The sequence below is a fragment of the Rhincodon typus genome, chromosome 25, assembly GCF_021869965.1.
Source record: "Rhincodon typus isolate 14 chromosome 25, sRhiTyp1.1, whole genome shotgun sequence".
In the NCBI taxonomy this organism is placed as follows: Eukaryota; Metazoa; Chordata; class Chondrichthyes; order Orectolobiformes; family Rhincodontidae; genus Rhincodon; species Rhincodon typus.
Window position 1 is genome coordinate 33,896,019 of NC_063356.1, and position 19,446 is coordinate 33,915,464.

The 19,446-nt window shown below is 38.9% G+C and overlaps 1 protein-coding gene across 1 annotated transcript in view; it reads left to right on the forward strand.

Annotated features, from left to right (window-relative positions):
- The window catches only part of kif21b (kinesin family member 21B), a 162,561-nt gene that overhangs the window by 134,550 nt on the left and 8,565 nt on the right, over positions 1-19,446 (forward strand). Inside the window, exons 29-34 of the mRNA XM_048612221.1 lie at positions 3,708-3,844; positions 7,366-7,546; positions 11,321-11,485; positions 12,540-12,657; positions 14,876-15,046; positions 18,139-18,338. Coding sequence (XP_048468178.1) covers positions 3,708-3,844; positions 7,366-7,546; positions 11,321-11,485; positions 12,540-12,657; positions 14,876-15,046; positions 18,139-18,338 — 972 coding nt within the window. The remainder of the gene's footprint in view (positions 1-3,707; positions 3,845-7,365; positions 7,547-11,320; positions 11,486-12,539; positions 12,658-14,875; positions 15,047-18,138; positions 18,339-19,446) is intronic.

The window sequence follows — 19,446 nt, forward strand, 5'->3', positions numbered from 1 at the left end:
CCTCTGATGCTGCCTGGCCTGCTGTGTTCCTCCAACTCCATACTGTGTTATCTCTGACTCCAGCATCGGCAGTTCTTACTATCTCTGACAATAGCACAAGAAGTCTTTTTATAGGCAAATATAAATGACTGAATTTTCGAAGTATATATCATTATGATGCATGCAACAACAGCATCTTGTATTTACATTGAGTCTTTCATGTTGTAAAACGTCCCATAGCACTTCACAACAGCAGTTGTCAAACAGAATTTGAAACCAAGGCACAAAATTGAAATTTACCAAAGGTGACCAAAATCTTGATCAAAGAGATATGTTTTAAGGCATGTCTTAAAAGGAGAAACAATTGAGAGGTTCAAGTTGGGAGATCCAGAGCTTAGGAACGTAAGCAACTTAAGACCCAGCAAGCTGTGGTGCAGCCAGGAAAATTCGGGATGCACAAGAGGCAAGAATTAGCAGATTGTGGAGCTATGCAGGATGCACTGCAGAAATTAGCCCAAGATCCCAGGATAGCACCTTCCAAACTCAAGGCCATGTGCATCAGTAGGACAAGGCCAGCAGAGACATGGAAACACTACCACCTACAAGCTCACGTCCAAGCCACTTATCCTCCTGAATTGGAAATACATTGCCATTCCTTCACTGTCGCTGAGTCACAATCCTGGAATTCCTCCCTAGGGGTATTGTGGGTCTACCTACAGCACATGGACTGCAATGGTTCGGAAGGCAGCTCAGCACCACCTTCCCAAGGGCAATTAGGGAAGGGCAATAAACACTGACCAGCCAGTGACTCCCACACCCCAGAAGAGAATGAAAAAACATCTGGAGATCTCGAGCTGCAGAAATTTACAAAGCGTTTGGGGTAGGGAGTTGCTGGTGAGAGCTGGTTGAGAGATAGGAAAATCTATGGAGACAAATGCTGTGTATGTTCTAGCTTAGGATGAAGTTGAAAGAAATGTAGGCACCTTAGTAGACTTGATGCTCAGTATATTCAACCAATATAGATGAACTAGCAACCAATGAAACATTGAACAATTAAGTAACACAATAGAGTGTGAATCCGAGGAAGTATTGTTCAAATTTCAAAGTGTTTAATTAGATTTCCCTTTGAATGTCACAGCATGTTCTGATCACATTGAAGCAAGACAGATTTTAAAGTACTGGTAGCAATAGAGAGAAGAACCATGTGGCTGATCTCATGTTACAGGGCTGTTAGTGGAATTACTTAGGCTTTTTGGTCTAGCAAAAAGGGATCCTTAAAGTGTTGTTGAAGACGTGAGTAAAATTATTTAAAGAATGAAAAGCATTAATCAAGAAATAAACTAAATCATGTAAGCAAAACGGGTTTAAACCATGTGAAGTTAATTTTGACTGATAACAGGAAATCCTTTATTATATAAAGAGTGATCAGAAAATGGATCAGATTTCCATATAGAAGAGCTGAGGCAAAACCTGTGAAAACATTTAAGCACAGGCATTTTAACCCCTCAAGTCTGTTCTACCATTTTATTAGATCATGGCTAATCAGTAACCTAAAGTCATACTTTACCTTTGACCTATATCTCAATAACTTTAGGTAACAAAAAGCTTCAATCTCAGCTTTAGAATTAACAACTGAACTGGCATTAATTGCCATTTGCAAAATGCTTTTAAATTTCTGTCACCGTTGGCCACCAAGAAGAATTCATAAATTTCATTTCTGTCAGGTTTAGCTGTAAATTTTAGGCCTTGTCCCAGATTTTTCCCAACCTGTGAAAATAATTTCTCTCTATCTCCCGTATTTGCTGCCCGTAACATTGTGGAAACTTCAGTTAGGTAATCCCGTAATTTCTAAACATCATGAAATACAGGACACTAGAAAGTATTAAAATGGCAATGGGAATGAAGAGAGTCACATGTTTAGCTGGGAAGAGACTTGTCCAGAGGTGAAGAAATTAAGCAAAGACAAGGGTGGAAGAAAATCAGTTCTGTGGGAACAAGAATAAGCTGAAATGATGGGTCTACCAAGACCTCCTAGTTTGTGGGTTTTGGATAGGAGTTAGAAGTGATATGTGCAGAGTTAAGGGGTTTAGGTTGGATCTGGAATTAAGATGAAGTTAATGGCAGGCTTGTTAATAATGGCTGAACACTTGGTGATCTGGGGAGAGCTATAAGGAAGTGACTGAGGGTTGGGGTTTCCCTCAGCTTTCCCTCAGTAAAAGTCCGTTTGGCAAAAAAAAAGCAACAGTGCACCCTTTGTCAAGAATTTAGGATTAAACTTGTAGAGATGGAGTACCTCGTGCCAGAGGGACACATTATACTGAGTGAGAGGAGCAGAAAACTGAGAGACACAATATCACACTGATGTGTTCTAAATACAAAAATCTAGAGAGGGTAAGTGGTATCCGCTGGTATATATTCAAGTCTGGATATTGTGTCTTTTGGAGAATAAGCAAGGACGGGAACCTTGCTCCCAGAGGTGGCAAACCTGGAGGCGAGAAGACGATGGAATTCAGGGTGGGGTGGTGGCATTCCCACAACACCACCTTTTTGCCTCCACCAGAATTAAGATGCCAGCAAGGAGGCCTGTATTCAATGTTTCCACACATTTACTAGTTGAGGCCCTTAATTGGAAATAAGGACTATTTCAAGGCTTCAGCTTGCTTCAACTAAACCCAGTTGCATGGGGACCTGTCACAACGGCTACTTGACTGAAGAGCTGCTGTCAGGTCGTGCACTGTCTCACTCCACCCAGGCCACTGCTTCTGATTCTCCTGTCTCCTCTCACTATAAACCTCAACCCTAGCATTTCTCTTTTTTTCTACACCACTCACTTGCTGCACACACACGTGCGTGCATACACACGCACAAACACGCGTAAACGCACAAACACGTGTAAACACACATACACAAATATCGCTTGCTTTACTCCTTTATTCATCCACGATCCCAAGTGTTCTTCCACCAGCAGCCACAGTTACCTCCATGGCGCTGTTGAGTGCAGGAGCTGCCAACCTTTGATTGGCCAGCAGCTGCATTGGGTGAGATTTCCTGCTCCCAGAGAACCTGTCCCAAGCCTGCCAGAAAGAAAAGGTCAACTCTGTTACCTTGGAGGGCGGAGGGCCCTGTTTTACTGACAAGCTGGGAAATTCACTCCTTTAAGTAGTTTAATTGAATGCATGTTTCCGTTCAGTGGCATCTAAGGCATGGTAAAAATAAATGCATGGGATTACAGGGTCTAGGTGGGATGTCCTTTGGAGGGTCGGTGCAGACTGGATGGGTCAAATGGCCTCCCGCACTGTAGGGATTCTATGATTCTGGTTTTTTTTTAAACATTGCAACATCTTGTAATTTTAAAATGTTACTGAATAAAAGTATTTATCTAATAGTCACGTGCAAATTCATCCAAATTAATCAAAAGTAGGAAATATTGAACATTCACTCTCTGTAATTTTGTTTTTGTTTGTGTGCTTCTAAATATTGTTCAGACATCATATTTGCATTGGATATATTGCAATGATCAGTTGTTCTGTATCTGGAATATTGGTGCATGATTGATTGACCACCATCACAATTTGTTTTTGCCCCTTGGTTGTAGAAAGTGAAAGTAGTATAGGATTTCCATCAAAATCATCTCATGTGTTTTTGTTATTTTAAAAAATAGAAGCCATTCCAATGAGCCAGTTTTTGAGAACAGGTGTTTATGATCCAATCTTCTGTTCTTTTATCAGGGGTGTGATTAATCCAGTTGGTGGTGCCAAAGGCAGCAGGACTGCCCCACTCCAATGCATTTCTGTTGCTGAAGGGCACTCTAAACCTGTGCTGTGTCTGGATGCGACTAATGACCTGCTATTCACAGGCTCGAAAGGTAAGAACTCAGTGAGGGGAGGAGAGATGTGAGGCTGGGTGCCACAGCAACATCCAAGCTGACATTTTACCTCTGGGATTTCATGTTTGTTCTAAACCAATGCGGTGAACTTTGTTTCTGGCTGGAAGGATCCACTGCAAGAGAAACAAAAACAGAAATTGCTGGAAAATCTCAGCAGGTCTGGTAGCATCCGTCGAGAGAAATCAGAGTTAACATTTCGGGTCAAGTGACCCTTCCTCAGAACTCTGATCTCTCTACACAGATGCTGCCAGACCTGCTGGGCTTTTCCAACAATTTCTGTTTTTGCTTCTGATTTATAGCATCTGTGGTTCTTCCGGCTTTTATCCACTGTAAAAGAGTCTGGCTTGTCTTGAATTGGAGAAAAAGTGTCCCATGTCCAACTTGCACACAGTTTTCATCAATTTTGTACTTTGCTTCATTCTTCAGAAAAATATAACCCCCTAACAAGCAATTTCAATTTCTTTCTCTTTCTATCCTCCATCTACAGGGTCAGTTGCCATCAGTAAAGTGTTTTAACAATATTTTAAAACTTGGTTATCATGTTTTGCTGTGCTATAAGTTAGAAAAGCTTAATATAATCTGTGGGCACTGGAAGATATTGGAAAGGAACATTTGATTCTGACTGTTAAAGCATTGTTTCTCATTACTACTTAAGCATATGCAATCCATTTCTTTTGACTGTAACTTATCTTGGCATTTTGCCATTACAAATTATTCTGACTTGTTCCAGTTGTTTTCAGTGTTGAGATCTGACGTACGTGCCTGTATTTCTTAGCTGCATTTTTGTTGTATTTTATATTGGGCATTGAACCAGTACAAAATTACTGTGCAAGTTTCAGGCAATGAAAATTGTTCCTTCTCGTAATATGCTCAATATTTCATGTGCCTTTTAAATGCACAGTTCCTGAAAATTGATTACAGAAATATTGACTTTGAAAGGAACAACCATTCGTTGGATTAAGATTCATGGAATAGTTTCTGCACAGAGGAAGGCCATTCAGTTGGTTGAGTGTACGCTGGCTCTCAGCAAGAGCAGTTCAGCTAGCCTTATTCCCCCTGGCTTCCACTTGATACTGCTCATCTTATTCATCTTGAGGTGCACATCCAATTCCCCTTTGAATTCCACCATTGAAACTTACAGTCTCCTTTAGATTTGATCTTCAGGGACTATGTTTTCATTCTCAATTACTTCCAATCCCAAATGACGTGAGATTATTTGCAATTTTTGATTAAATCACTGTTTTTAATGCAGCAACGTATGATGTATTCTTGCAAATGATAGAATATATTCACCTTTTTTAAATTGTAAAAACACTCTCTAATTCTGGCACTGTGCAGTTAAGGAACAGGTACTATACTAACCTGTCCTGGTAACAGGTAAAATATTTGAAGATGGAGAAAAAAATAATTTTTAAACTACATTTGTCTCTTGCTGCCAGCTCATGTCATGTGCATAGAGCTGTGCCAACACTGCAATCCAACCAGATGGTTGAAAGTTGCAGGGAATGGTGCAGATTAATTTCTTTTTTCCATTTCATTGCATCAGCTTGGGGACAGATTGGCTGAGATTGCAGCCCCATTGTGCGAGGATTTCTGAATGCTAATTTCTTTGTTGGCATGATTTGATGTGTTAAGTGTCCATCTAATAAATATAAAGGCATAGCTGTTCAAGTTGAAGGCATTATTAGCATGTCAAAGAGGTATAATTTGGATATTTTTGAGAAGTAAAAATGGAGTAAGCAAAGGCTCCTACATTAACCAATAGGAAGTACTATCAAATATAAAGGGCACAATTTTAATTTTCAAGGGCTCCTCTCGATGGCTTTTTCTTTGATCTTCAGGAGCCACTTTTTCATTCTTACTAAATTCTGCTTTGGCTAATGCAGTCATGTAACACTATCTTCAGTACTTGACTTGATGCATGTTATTTGGTCTCACACAGAAGCAGAATTCGAAGAATTCATTAATATCCTCAATAATTATCAACCCATTAAACATACAGACAAAATATATCAGAAAAGTATTAATTTCTGATGTGTAATTTCTATACACAAAAAGCTATGACACTAAACACACCTTCCACAGACTGCTGAAGTTGCAACTGATCTGTTTCCCCAATACATTCGCAAAGCTAGAATTTATAAACCAAGCAACTACTATCTTTTTTATTGCATCTTAGTTTCAGTCTTAAGTTTTTTTTTAATAACTGACACAGTGTTCATTACAACAGCATCAGCTACAGTCTTCCTCGTAGAGCAGTCCATTCACAGCCTTAAGCAAATATATTCATTTGCAAATAATTCATTAACTCAGTAATTTCTAATTAACCAAGCTACTGGTTAGTGGAGTGTTGCTTTGTTGACCAGGTCTGAAACTCTTTCTTCTTTGTATTTGATCCCTCTTTCTCCGTTCTTTGCAACTTCCTTCTCACTCACTCTTTCCCTTGCAACATGCAGCTTATTGATCTTAACCACACCCAAAAAAATCCTATACCTTTGTGACCTCTCTTTCTCCCACCAGCGCTCTTGACTTTCCTCATTGTTTTCTCCAGCTTAAACCCTCTCCCAAACCCATTCCAGACTCCCAGTTTCCACACAGCCTTCTTACTGCCCCTTTTGAGACCCTAAGCTCTCTGCAGTCTTCACTTTCTCACAAAGCCTCCAAAGCAATCAGGCAGAAGGGCTGCTTCCTGCTCTCCCTAAAAAAGATAAGCTTTGCCTTTCGGCCTGGACAAAAAAGCAGCTGGCTCCCTGCCCTGGCCACCAACCTTCATGCTCACAAATCTCAGCCTCCCTGGTTCCCCAGCAAATCCATCAATGCCTGCACTTACTTTGCCAGCTGTCACTGCTTCTGCAGTCACAGGCTGCTTCTCTTTCACATTTCAAACTGATAATTTCACCAATGAACCTATCAATACCAAGCATGGAAGAAAGTCAGCCTCCGATTGGAGGAGTAGCTTTTCACCCTTTTTCCCCTCTCACTCTATAAATAGAATGGAAGGGACCTTTCTCTGATTAGTCTTCCCATGAGTAAATTTTTGTGTGCATTTTGGAAATTTTGGGAGGTGATTCTCCTGCTGTTCCCCATGTATTTTGAGTATTGATTTGACATGCTTTAACAGATATTGGCTTCAGCCAGTCAAAGACAAAATTTTGTTTAATGGCCTGTTGGATGATGGACAACACTGCACATGATGTTGAACTAATAGAGGTGATCTACAAAATTGTTTTTGCTAGATTGCCTCTAACCAGCAATTTAAAACTTAAAAGACGGTAATGGGACACAGATAAATCAAGTTGTTTCCTTTATCCATTCAGGAAGACCATTCTGTGCTTGTTTAATTGTATATGTCTGTTGATCATTGAGAAAATTATTTAAGTGCTAGGAGAGGTCATTTATATTTTGTTTCTAATTTCCTTCTGTAACAGTAAAAAAAAAACTCAATTTTTTAAAATAAAATTCTGTTCCTTGTTTAATTTTGTGCTCTATAATTTATTTAGATCGAACTTGTAAAGTGTGGAATTTGGCTACTGGGCAGGAAATCAGTACCCTGAAAGGGCATCCAAACAATGTTGTCTCTGTCAAATACTGCAGTTACTCCAGTCTCGTGTTTACTGTCTCGACATCGTACATCAAAGTTTGGGATATCCGAGAGAGCCCCAAATGCATCAGGACACTAACGTAAGGAACTCGCCCTATAGTCTGTGTCGATACTATGGCTTTAAGAGGTTTATTTTGCCCTGTTTATTTTTTCCTTTTGAAGCGAGGTTTTGAGCCATAAATGCCATAAAGGTATTTCCTCCAAGCTAGAAAAGTAAACAGCTTCTGAGGCCTTGGGTTTTCTTTTAAGTTGAAACAATAGAAGCAGTATGAATGGGTAGAGTCAGACTCCCACAGAACCAGGGTTTTAGTTTAGCTTTCAGTCGTTGTTGGGGTTTTGAAGCTGGCAGTGGAATTCATTATTCATCTCTCTGCAACAGCTAAAAAGCTTGGGTTCTCTCTCTCTCTGCCAGAATTTTCTCTTGATGTTATTTCCTTCTGGACTGGAGAAACATTGCATGTGAGGCTATCTATTGTTCTGAATTTGCCTTTGCCTAGGGTGTGTTTATGGGATGTTACTATATTGGAACAGTTGCTGTTTATTAGTTAAATAATCCATTATTCTATTAAGTTTTCTAGCAGAGTGAAGGTTATACCAAATCATCTTTCTTTTATTTGTATTTTAACTATAGGCTAAGAATAAAGTGTATTTCACTTAAAGCTGAGTAGTGTAATCAATTGAATTACATCTGGAACACAGCACCTTAACATTCGCCTTTAAATAAGAGAAAAGTTAGGGTCTAGGCTATCTCCTTGAAATATCTGAAGGGGGTTTGGTCTGGTCCATGAGAAGTCTGATGGAAAGGCTATCGATTGCATATATGTTAAACCCCATCGCTTGAGGTTTATTAATAAAAATAAGAAATGGGGTGGTATGATGGCTCAATTAGTTAGCACTGCTGCCTCATAGTGCCAAGGACCCAGGTTCTATTCCAGCCTTGAATGATCGTCTGTGTGGAGTTTGCGCATTCTCTCCATATCTGCATGACTTTCCTCTGGGTACTCTGGTTTCCTCCCACAGTCCAGAGATGTGCAGGTTAAGTGGATTGGCCATTTTAAATGTGGGGTTACAGGGATAGGGTAGGTGGCTGGGTCTCTGTCTGGGTGGGATGTTGTTTCAAGGGTTGGTGTAGATTTGATGGGCCAAATGGCTTCTTTCCACACTGTACAGATTCTACGATTCTACGAAACATGGAACAACATTCAGTTCGTCTAGTCCTTCCAAAGAACATGTACAACCCATAAGCTGTTGCCCCGCTTTGTATTCTCCTGAGTGCAAGTTTGAAAAATCATGAAGATCATTGAGTGAAACAATACAATATCTATATCGTATAATTCTATTATTTATATCCAGCTCATTTCTTTTTGCAAACAGCATTTCCTTGATATCAGCAGCTTGAAAAGGATTCCTAACACGCATCACCTTTTGATTGGACTAGCTTGCTGGAAAAGGTTTCTTTGTGTAGTTACCTGTTACTTTTATATTAAATTGACTTGTATCTGCTGGATATATAATTATTTGTAAGGTTATTTGCTAATATGCATCTGTAAGGGATATTTTTAAAAAATCATGTAGAACAAGTTTCAAACACATAATAATAATATCAGCATCAACTTGGAAACTTTATTAAAAGGGAGTGCATTTTGAAGAAAATGGAATAAATCTCTTGTATAAGTCAAATAAACAAACATTCCCAGAAAGATTGAATAGTTAAATTGAAGGAGAGTGAGAAAGAAAAATGAACTATGAAAAACTAACAAGTTAAAAGAAGGAGATAACTTTGAGGAGAATGGCACAAACTGAAATAGATGTTAATTTTTTTTTCAGAAATCTTGGATGCAGTATAGTGAGTTAAAAGCCTAAAATCTATACATAATGGTGTAATTATGGAAGAAAAAAAATGTTTAAAATTTTAAATACATTTCTGGAACTGCTCAGTAAAACAAGCATCATATTCAGCAATTAAACTGGTATATTCCCTATCCCAAAGGGTTTTATAATGTGCCATAGATGCTTACTAAGTTGGAAAGGAAGTATGATTAGTAAATCACATGCACCTAATTTCTTGAGACATTAGAGGAACCTATTGTAATGACTTTTACATAAAGAATAATTATGTATGATTGAGGATCCGTGGATATGGAAATGAGCACTTACAGTGACACAAATTATAAACTGCCAAAATTTGAATAATTATTGCATTAACATAAATAATCAGAAGCAGAAAACAAGTGTAGAGGGGGATGCTCTTGTCTAATATATTTGCTTAATTTTCTTGAGGCCATAATCGAGGCAGTCAATTTGGATTTTCAGTATGCCTTTCACAAAATTTTGCAGAAAATCCTTCTGAATTTGTAAACACTTACAGGAATCAAGGGGATAGCATGTAATTGGATTTTTTAAAAATAATGATGAAATCGAGAATTCTTGAGATACTCCAGACTGAAGTTGTGTATGTTCTTCATGGTTTCTCACAAAACTCTCCACTCAACAGGATTATGGCACTGGATTGGAAAATTACTTTTCTTCCTCTGTTTAAGTAGAGGGGGAAGAAGAAAGCAGGAAAATACAGACTGTCAATTTAATGTCCAATGACCACTGGACTCTGTCATCATGCAGAGTGCGACTAACTGCTTGAACAAGAATGATCTGATTTCAGAAAATCAGGATGAATTTGTGAAGAGTATGTCATATCTGATAAACCTCAGTTGTATTTTTTTATGTGGCCCATTAACACAGTGGACAGGGAGCTAACTTTCGATATTGCCTTTAGAATCTTTCAAACATTCTGCTCAAGAGAGTATTAGCAAAAATACAAATGAGTGGAGCGTAGCCTGGCTGAGAGATATTAGTTCAGAAATTTGAATGGCAGAATAGAAGATATGTAACTGGTGGAGGAGGGGAGTGTCACTGTCCCATCTGGTGTATATGCAAACCATTCTTGGAACCTATTTTTGACATTGAGTTATTTATTAGAATTGTCAAATTTCACTATCTGCCATGGTGGGATTCAAACCCACGTTCCCAGAACATTAGCCTGGGGATTTGAATTACAGGTCTAGAAACAGTACCAGCGTGACACCACCTCCCCAAAGTAATTAGTAATGATAACAGAATGGATATATAGAGATGCTAAGGCAGGTTTAATGAGATTATATTCAAAGTTTATGACATCCTAATCAGACCATATTTGGAAAATTATGTTTGCTTGTATTCATTATATTAGAAAGTCTGCCAGCAACAGAAAGTGTAGCAGAGAAATATAAAAGGATCGACTTCAACTATTAAGGAAACCCAATTGAATTAATCAATCAAGAACTACAATTTCAACTATATTTCCATAGCAATACTGTGCTGAAAACATGATTCAAGTAATAGATTCCCTGAAGACAATGTACACCAAGAAGTAAAGAGCATTTTGAAGATTTTTAAGTGACATTTTAATGGATTAATACAGTCAGAATCGTAACAGTCCTCCTTACCTTGCTCTAAGTTATCAATTTTAATTGATTTTTTGGGGTGGGGGAAAGAGGAAGTTCAGGAAAGAAAAGTAAGATTAAGTTGGTGGTTTCACAAAGCTTCTTATTTTACTCGGTTATTCATGTGAAAATTAGAGATTATTTTGGCTCAGTAGTTTGTTGAGAGAGAGCAAGAGACATTGTTTTGAATGCAGATTGGACATCTAATTAGTCCCTGCTGTTATAACAGCTCACATACAGCACCTTCTAGGATGATAGTGGCTTGCAGGTGCCAAACCACTTAATGAAGTCAGAGGTTGAATGCAATGAAACTAACAAATTCCAAGATGTCAATGTGTACCACTTTGAAAACAAATAACAATTTTATGTGATCAGTTCCTCTGGTCAGGTGACTTCAGGCGATGCTTGTGCCAGCACAACCAGTCGCACTGTGAGAATTGCACAAGGTGAGCACCAGATCAATCAGATTGCACTGAATCCTGCTGGCACGCTCCTCTATGCTGCTACTGGCAACTCTGTTCGGATCTGGGACCTTAAAAAGTAAGGCATTTTTCCTAAATATATTCATTGTTGTATGTCTTACTGGTAATTTTAACTTCAGTGCATATGATAAAAATTGACATTCTTAAATAACATTTCCAACAGATATTTTGATTCTTCATTATTTAATGAATATAGTTATTAGATATAGAAAATTAGATGTAGATATGGTTATTATATAGAAAAAGACTATGATCTTCAAAAAGTGAATTTGTCAGACTTAGCTGCTCATTCCCAAAGCCTCTCAATCGCATACAAACCACAAATCAGAACGCTCCCATTTACTTCTTGACGACTCATGCAGCAACCCTCAAGAATCATATTATCTTCCAGGACAGAGAATTTGGCTTAATCAGTAGTTTTATCACTAGCATAACTATTTAATGAATTCCACCACTACCATATTTGGCTGCAGCATGAACTATCTATTATGAAGCATGCCCTGCAGCAATTTGCCTAGAAGGAAAAAGTGCATGGGGATACCATCACCCCCAAGTTTGTGTCCGAGTCACATGCCATCCAGAAATGGATGCCATTCCTTCATTGCCACTGATTCAGAATACTAGAACTCAACTTTTTAATGCAGGAGGCCCACCATTTTGTTAAAGGACAAAGAGGGATGGTCAATAAATATCACTTCTGTTCCTGCATTCAAACCTGAGAGTGAATTTTTAAAACTTAATAATTTTTGTGAATAATAAACTTTGTGAAAAATAAACTTTGTGAAAAAGTTATTTTACTTTTTGGTTTAGAATTTTGCCTTGCATGGTAATTCGCTGGTTATATATGCCTTTGAGGTAGGAGATGGCCTGGTGGTTGTATCGCTGGATTATTAATCCAGAGACAATGTTCTGGGGACCTGGATTCGAATCCCACCGTGGCAGATGGTGGAATTTGAATCCAATAATAATGGTGACCATGAAGCCACTGCCTATTGTCAGGCTTGTATATTTTTAGAAGAATGATTTGCTGATTATGCAACATGTTGATTGTCTGAATGCTTAACTAACTTCGGTTAGCTCCAATATTAACTTTTGCCTTTTTCTTCGTTTAGAATCCAACCTGTTGGGAAACTCACAGGCCACATTGGTCCAGTAATGTGCCTCACAGTGGAGAGAATGGCAACAAAACATGACTTGGTCATCACTGGATCCAAAGATCACTACGTGAAGGTGATGTTCTTTGTGATCCATACACAGTATTATAAACCATGATCAATTCATCCAGTCCTGGTAGCAACCCTTCAGTAACAATACAATCTTTAAATGTCTGTCTTTTTGCAACATGAAGCTACTGGTTTAATTAAAAACGAGCAGTATTTTAAGTAAAGTTCAGCACTATTACACAGACAAGTGTACTATGGATTATTTATCAGTTTAATAAAACTCAATGATTATCTGGGTTACACAGTGCTTTGGGCACCAATATTCATATAGTGAATTTGGCAGCAAAATCCTTCGAGATTTACAAAGGTTTTATCCATCAGTTTTTCACCTTTCCATTCTGGACCCTTTTCCTGTCCAGAAATCAACACCCTAGTGGAGAAGAACTCAGCTCTTTGTTTTCAAGTAACCCACCGCCAATTGAACTAAATACCTAATCACCTGAGTACAAACAGTACCCCTAGAGTCACAGTGACAAAATCAAGAAGGGAGAGTGGGAGAAGAAGGGAGGGGCCAAAGTCAAAATAGTGTTAGAGAGGGAGACAATGCACTCCAACCTTCACAGTGCCTCAAATCTTTGAGGGCATCATTGGACATGCCATGTGTCACCCAAGCATAGGCATAGGCATCGCCGTAGGAGAGAGGCAGGTATTTGTGACTCATGACCCCCTCCACTGCCCACTATCTGGACCCACCATCTGTTGATGGCTACTTTAGCAACTGGGTGCAGTTCTAAAGAATTCAGATCCTAGTTATTTGAATTAACCTATCCAGACAGCTATGACACATGTGCAGGACAGATGAAACTTGAACCCAGATCTAAAAACATAGCTTTATTTTGTATTTAATCAATCTGTTCAGGTGTGCTATGACCCACCTCTGGAGCAGGTGAGACTTGAACCTGTGCCTTCTAGCCTAGGAGGTAGAAATCCTACAACTGCACCACAAGACTCTAGAGCTCAATTTTTTTTTTTGTTTTTGAAAATTCGGAATGAGGTAAGGCTCTAAGCTTGATCTGTAGATACTTTTAATTGACCTGTTCAGATATTTTATGAAATGCATTTGGAGAAGGTAAGTTGTGAACCCAGGCTTACTGGCCCAAACATAGGCACATTACACTACTTTCCTTAGTGTGGAGGAGATTGAGAGGGGACATGACTGAGATGTATAAAATTAGCTTGGATAAATTAGACAGGAAGAAATCATTTCCCTTAATGGAAGGATCAATGACAGTGGCATATGGATTTAAGGTAAGGGCAGATGGTTTAGAGGAGATGTGGGGAAAAATATTTTTACCCAGAGGATGGTGGAAATCTGTAAGAATTTTAGAGGTAGAGATCTTCACAACAATTAAAAAAGCATGTAGATGGGCACTTGAAATGCCAAAGCAGACAAGGCCATGGGCCAAGTGCTGCAAAATGGAATTAGAATATTTAGCTGGTTGTTTTTGACTGGCATGGACATGAACAGCAAAAGTGCCTTTGTTTCTGCTGTGGATCTCTATGACTCTACATTGCATACATAAGAGCCTAGAACTCAGTTTTTTTTTTCAATTTTATAAACACATCCCCGAAACATCCAATCAAGAATTCAGCTCTTTTGTTTAAAAACAAAACCAAGTCACCCAGTTAACAGATTAAAACCAAGGCAGTTTACAATGTATGTGCATCTGGAGCAGGAAGGACACAAACCTGGACAAACTGGCTCAGAGGCAGGGACATTACCATTGTGCCACAAGAACCCTCAAGAACTCAGCTCTGAGATACTTTCTTTGTGACCTAGCTTCAAATCTCCTGTTTGATAAATTAAACAAATAAGTTACAACACTGCTGTGGGCAGAACTATAATCTGGAAAAAAAATACAGACTCATCAGCATCAACTGCTGTCACTCAACGCTGGAGCTAATCTGGTTGAGCATGAAGAGAGCCTGTACATCTAACTCTGAAATGGAATTATTTTTTAAAATTTGATATTGACTTCAACTTTAGTGCAGAAGTTTACCTTAGAACAGATTATTTACCTATTGAAGCACAATTTGTCATATTTATTGTGATGGTCTAGCTTCATTTCATAGATCAAACTATTACTGGTTGTTTCAGAAAATTAATTTCCAGAATAATAAGTTCCTTCAGAGTTTAATCGACATTTTTTATTAAATTGCCTTATGAAAATGTTTGAATTTGCATTAATTGATTAAATATTAACAACTACATATTTGCTGTCTAGAAGTTTGAAATAGCTGAAAGTACTCTTGGGAATGTTGGTCCCACTCATAATTTTGAACCACCCCATTATGATGGAATTGAAGCTTTGGCAATTCATGCGGATATTCTATTTAGTGGATCTAGAGACAATGGAATTAAAAAATGGGACCTGGAACGGCAAGAACAAATACAGGTACAAAACTTCATCTTTGATCTCTGCATTAGGAGCAAAAGGCTGCAAACTTATGTTATAGTTAATTTTCTTCTTGTTAGTTTACAGTTTCTTCTGTAACAGATAGGCTACATGTAATTGTTGTTCTCCAATATATCGAGGAGAAATAGACCTGCAGTGTTAAATGATTGTTCTTAATTTATTCAGAACAGCTTTTTGACACATTCTTCTTGGTTCTTGTCATTAATAGAATCTGTAATTTCATGAAATTTTCAATCATGATAATTCAGTTATGAACTTTCAGCCAATACCTATTTGATAAAGTTGAGTTCTGTGCACATACTATAACACATTAATTTAATGTGCACATCCAAGTATGAGCAAAGATTTTGAAGGTTATTATTGGATCACCTATTTTGAAAAACAACTTATCCATGGGATGTCGGTGTTGCCATTTATGCCAAAGTTTGTTGCTCATCACTAACGTCCCTGAGTGGCAGACTGAGCCAATTCAGGGGTCAAGTTAAAAGTCAACCACATTGCTGTGGATCTAGAGTCATTTAGAGGCAAGGTGATGGTCTAGTGGTATTATCGCTGGACTGTTAATTCAGAGACCCAGGCAGCCCTTTTGGGGGAGTTGGGTTCAAAGCCACGGTAAAATTCAATAAAATGTCTGGAGTTAATAGTTTAACGATGACCGTGAATCCATTGTCAATTGTCAGGAAATACTGCCATCCTTACCTGGTCTGGCCTACATGTGAATCCAGACCCACAGCAATGTGGTTGACTCTTAACTGTCCGCTGGGCAATTAGTGATGGGCAATTAATGCTGGCCTACCCAGCAATGCTCTCATCCCTGTGAATGAGTTAAAAAAAGATCAGATAAGTATGGGAGATTGGCTTCATTAATGGACATTAGTGAGCCAGTTTGGGTTTTGAAGACAATTAATTTCATGGTCACTATTTTTGAGGCTAGCTTTCAATTCCAGATTTTATTAACCAAATTTAAATTCCAGTAGCTGTAGTAATGGTATATGAACCAATTTCCCAGAGCATTACTCTAGGCTTCTGGATTACTGCAATGAAACAAAGAATTGTATTCTGAAGATGTGAAACACACAGATGAGAGAGAGAGGCTGAGTTAATGTTTCTATTTAAGGGTGGGGGGGTAGTGGGTGTGAGTGGACAGGTGAAAAGGGAGCCAAAGAGAAAGGGGAAAATGTTATGTGCACAAAGAGGTACAGATAGTAAACTAGGGAAGAAGAGAAGCTGGATGAGTGAAGATGGGTTGGCTGTGCTGAAAGCATGAGAGCACCTGGGGTGTAGGTGTGGGTAATGAACATGGAAGGAGGTGTCATGCTGTAAAATTATTAACCTCGATAATGAGTCCTAAAGGCTGTAACGTCCTCAAGCAGAAGATGAGGTGTTGCTCCTCCAGTTCTGGATTACTAATTCAGATGCATTTCCATCACACCACCATTTCCCTATCTATTAGGCACACTTGCTACAAAGCATGACCCCATTATGGAAGCTTTTATTGGGACTTAACTGGGACTTGCATTGTGTGATCTTGTTCAAATTATACAGGAGACGGAGGCGGTTGTGGGTACAAACAAGGCAATGGTTTATTCTCACATCCCAAGAGACTGCTTCCCCCATCATAATTTGAGTCGCATGTTTATACATCCTCCAATCACATTGGTTACATTGACTCTCTGGCCATCCCCAAGTTACAAGATATATGTGGTCATTTTTACGTTCTTCTGTGCAGGTCTTCCATTTGCTTATTGTAAAGCTAATCAGTTCTACCCTTTGTTCTGCCAATCGAGCCCTAGGCAGTGTGCCCTCCACTACAGTGGTGTCTTCTGTGTTTTGAAACCATTGCCCATGCCACCTATCCATGTTAGTCATCTCATTCCCAGGATCAATGATCCTTTTCAAATAAAATCGTAAATTGCTGGCAGGTCTGGTAGATCTGTGTTAGCATTTTGAGTCTGGAAATGTTAGCAGCTAGGAAACACCGGTAATTATGTTGAAAACCAGGTTGCAGGTAGGAATGAGGTAGATGAGCACATAGGAGGAGATGCAGTCCACGGGGGTGGGGGGGCGGGGGGGGGGGTGGGGGTGGGGGGGGGGGGTGGGGGGGGAGGTGGGGGGGGATGGGGGATGCGGCAGAGAGACAGAAAAAGAGAGATATGAAAGTGGTAAATGAATGATGGGATTATGGATGGCAGGCCAGGACAGAAGAGAAGGGCTGAGGGTAGCAGTAAGTGGGTAGTCTGTGCTGAAAACAAATCATGTGATGTGATAACAGGAGTGCTGAGAATGGGTGAAAATGGGTTGGCTGCACTAAAAGCAACCCATGTCAAACAGTATTGGCTATGAGAGTGGGTAAAAATCATAGAAGGACTGAATCAGGCTGTAAAGCTATTGAACTCAATATTGAGCCTACCACATCAGTGCAAAGGATAAGGCAGAAGCAGTCATCATAATCTTTGGCCAGAAGCGTCGAGTGGATGATCTATCTTCGCCTCCGGCAGTGGTCCCCAATGTCACAGCTGCCAAAATTCAGCCAATTTTTTTCACTCCATTTGATATAGGGGTGGCATGGTGGCTGAGTGGTTAGCCTTGTAGTGCCAGGGACTCGGGTTCGATTGCAGCCTTGGGTGACTGTCTGTATGGAGGTTGCATGTTCTCCCCATGCCTGCATGGGTTTTCCCTGGGTGCTTCAGTTTCCACGCACAGTCCAAAGATATGCAGGTTAGGCAGATTGTCCATGCTAATTTGCCCCGTAGTGCCCATGGATATGTAGGCTAAATGGGTTAGCCATGGTAAATGCGGGTTATGGAGATAGTATGTGTGGGGATGTGCGATACTCTTCTGAGGGTCATGCAGACTCAATGGACCGAATGATCTCTATCTGCATTGTAAGGATTCTATATTTTCAGTTATAATTTAATCATAACGAGTGGCAATTTCAAGAATGATGTATCAATTTAAAGATTTATTTGCTTTATTATTATTAGAATTTCTAGAGCAATAAGTTAATTTCTGTGCTGTACATTTTATGTTTCCAAACAAGTATTTAATGCATATATTTTAATTTCAATTAGCAAATACCTAATGCTCACAAGGATTGGGTATGTGCTCTGGCATTTGTCCCTGGTCGTGATTTGTTGCTAAGTGGTTGCCGAGGAGGAATGCTTAAAGTTTGGAACATAGACAACTTTACACCACTGGGAGAGATCAGAGGCCATGACAGTCCCATTAATGCCATCTGCACAAACTCCAGCAGGATTTTCACTGCTTCGAGGTATGTCATGAGCAGTCATGCAGGTTTATGAGAGTCAATTCAGTGACTCTGCCAAGAAAGGTCATTGTTGTTGAAACAGGGAGGAAGTTCTGCTGCAGATTTTCAGAAGCAGAAGAACCTTGGTTCTGATGACTGGTGTACTTCAACTTGTTAACATGTTTTTAAGGTATAGGTCAAAGAGATACAGTGGCAGATATTTAAGGAATATTTTCAGAATACATGGGACAGATGAATTCCAAAAGGAAAGTAAACATCATTTGAAACATTAAAAAAAAACACACAATTGCAAAGAGATGGATGGCAGTTTAGATGGCTGATCAAAATGTTAAAAAAAAAACAAAGAATGACTAAAGGAAGGAAAAATTAGAGTATAGGAAAAAGCTAGTTTGAGATATAAAAACAGATAGTCAGAATCTTGTATGGATGTACAGGGCATTGGTGAGACCCCATTCTGGAGTACTGTATATAGTATTGATATCCATTAATTTTTCTTTGGTAAATGATTCAGGATGAACTGTTTCGGGATGCCTGATATTTCTTGGGTCACGAATACTTGTACCTTTCGATTGTCATGTAAAATGTTGAGGCATTAGACTACAAGGAACTCTATTCACAGGAGAGAGAAAAATATTAACGTGTGTTTAAAAAGTTTCCCATTAGGTGCATTTAATACATTGTACCGTAATGCAAAACTGTCATTTTGTTTTTTAGTACTCAGCATAGAAGTGCAGGTATGGAAGCATAAAGTGAATTTAACTAAAGATGAAAATTAAAGGGATCATTCAAATCAGATTTTTAAAAAATACTTTAGTGAATTTGCATTTCCTATTTTGAAAAAATAATTCAAAAGAACTTATGCCATATGAGGCTAAAGGCAAGAACATGTCAACAGTGTGATTAGAGAGTGGCTCAGATGATGGAAATTAAAATATTCAATGTCCAGTATGAGACAGAATTTCTAGCATGATCAAACTGCTGCCAGCAAATAAATTACCAGAGGACATTCTTTCTTTCTAATCCAGAAACTTAATGCCTCATTATCCGTCTATGAAAATGGATGCTTAAAATGGTATTAATATTGTGATCAAATTATTTTACTAGTAAGGGA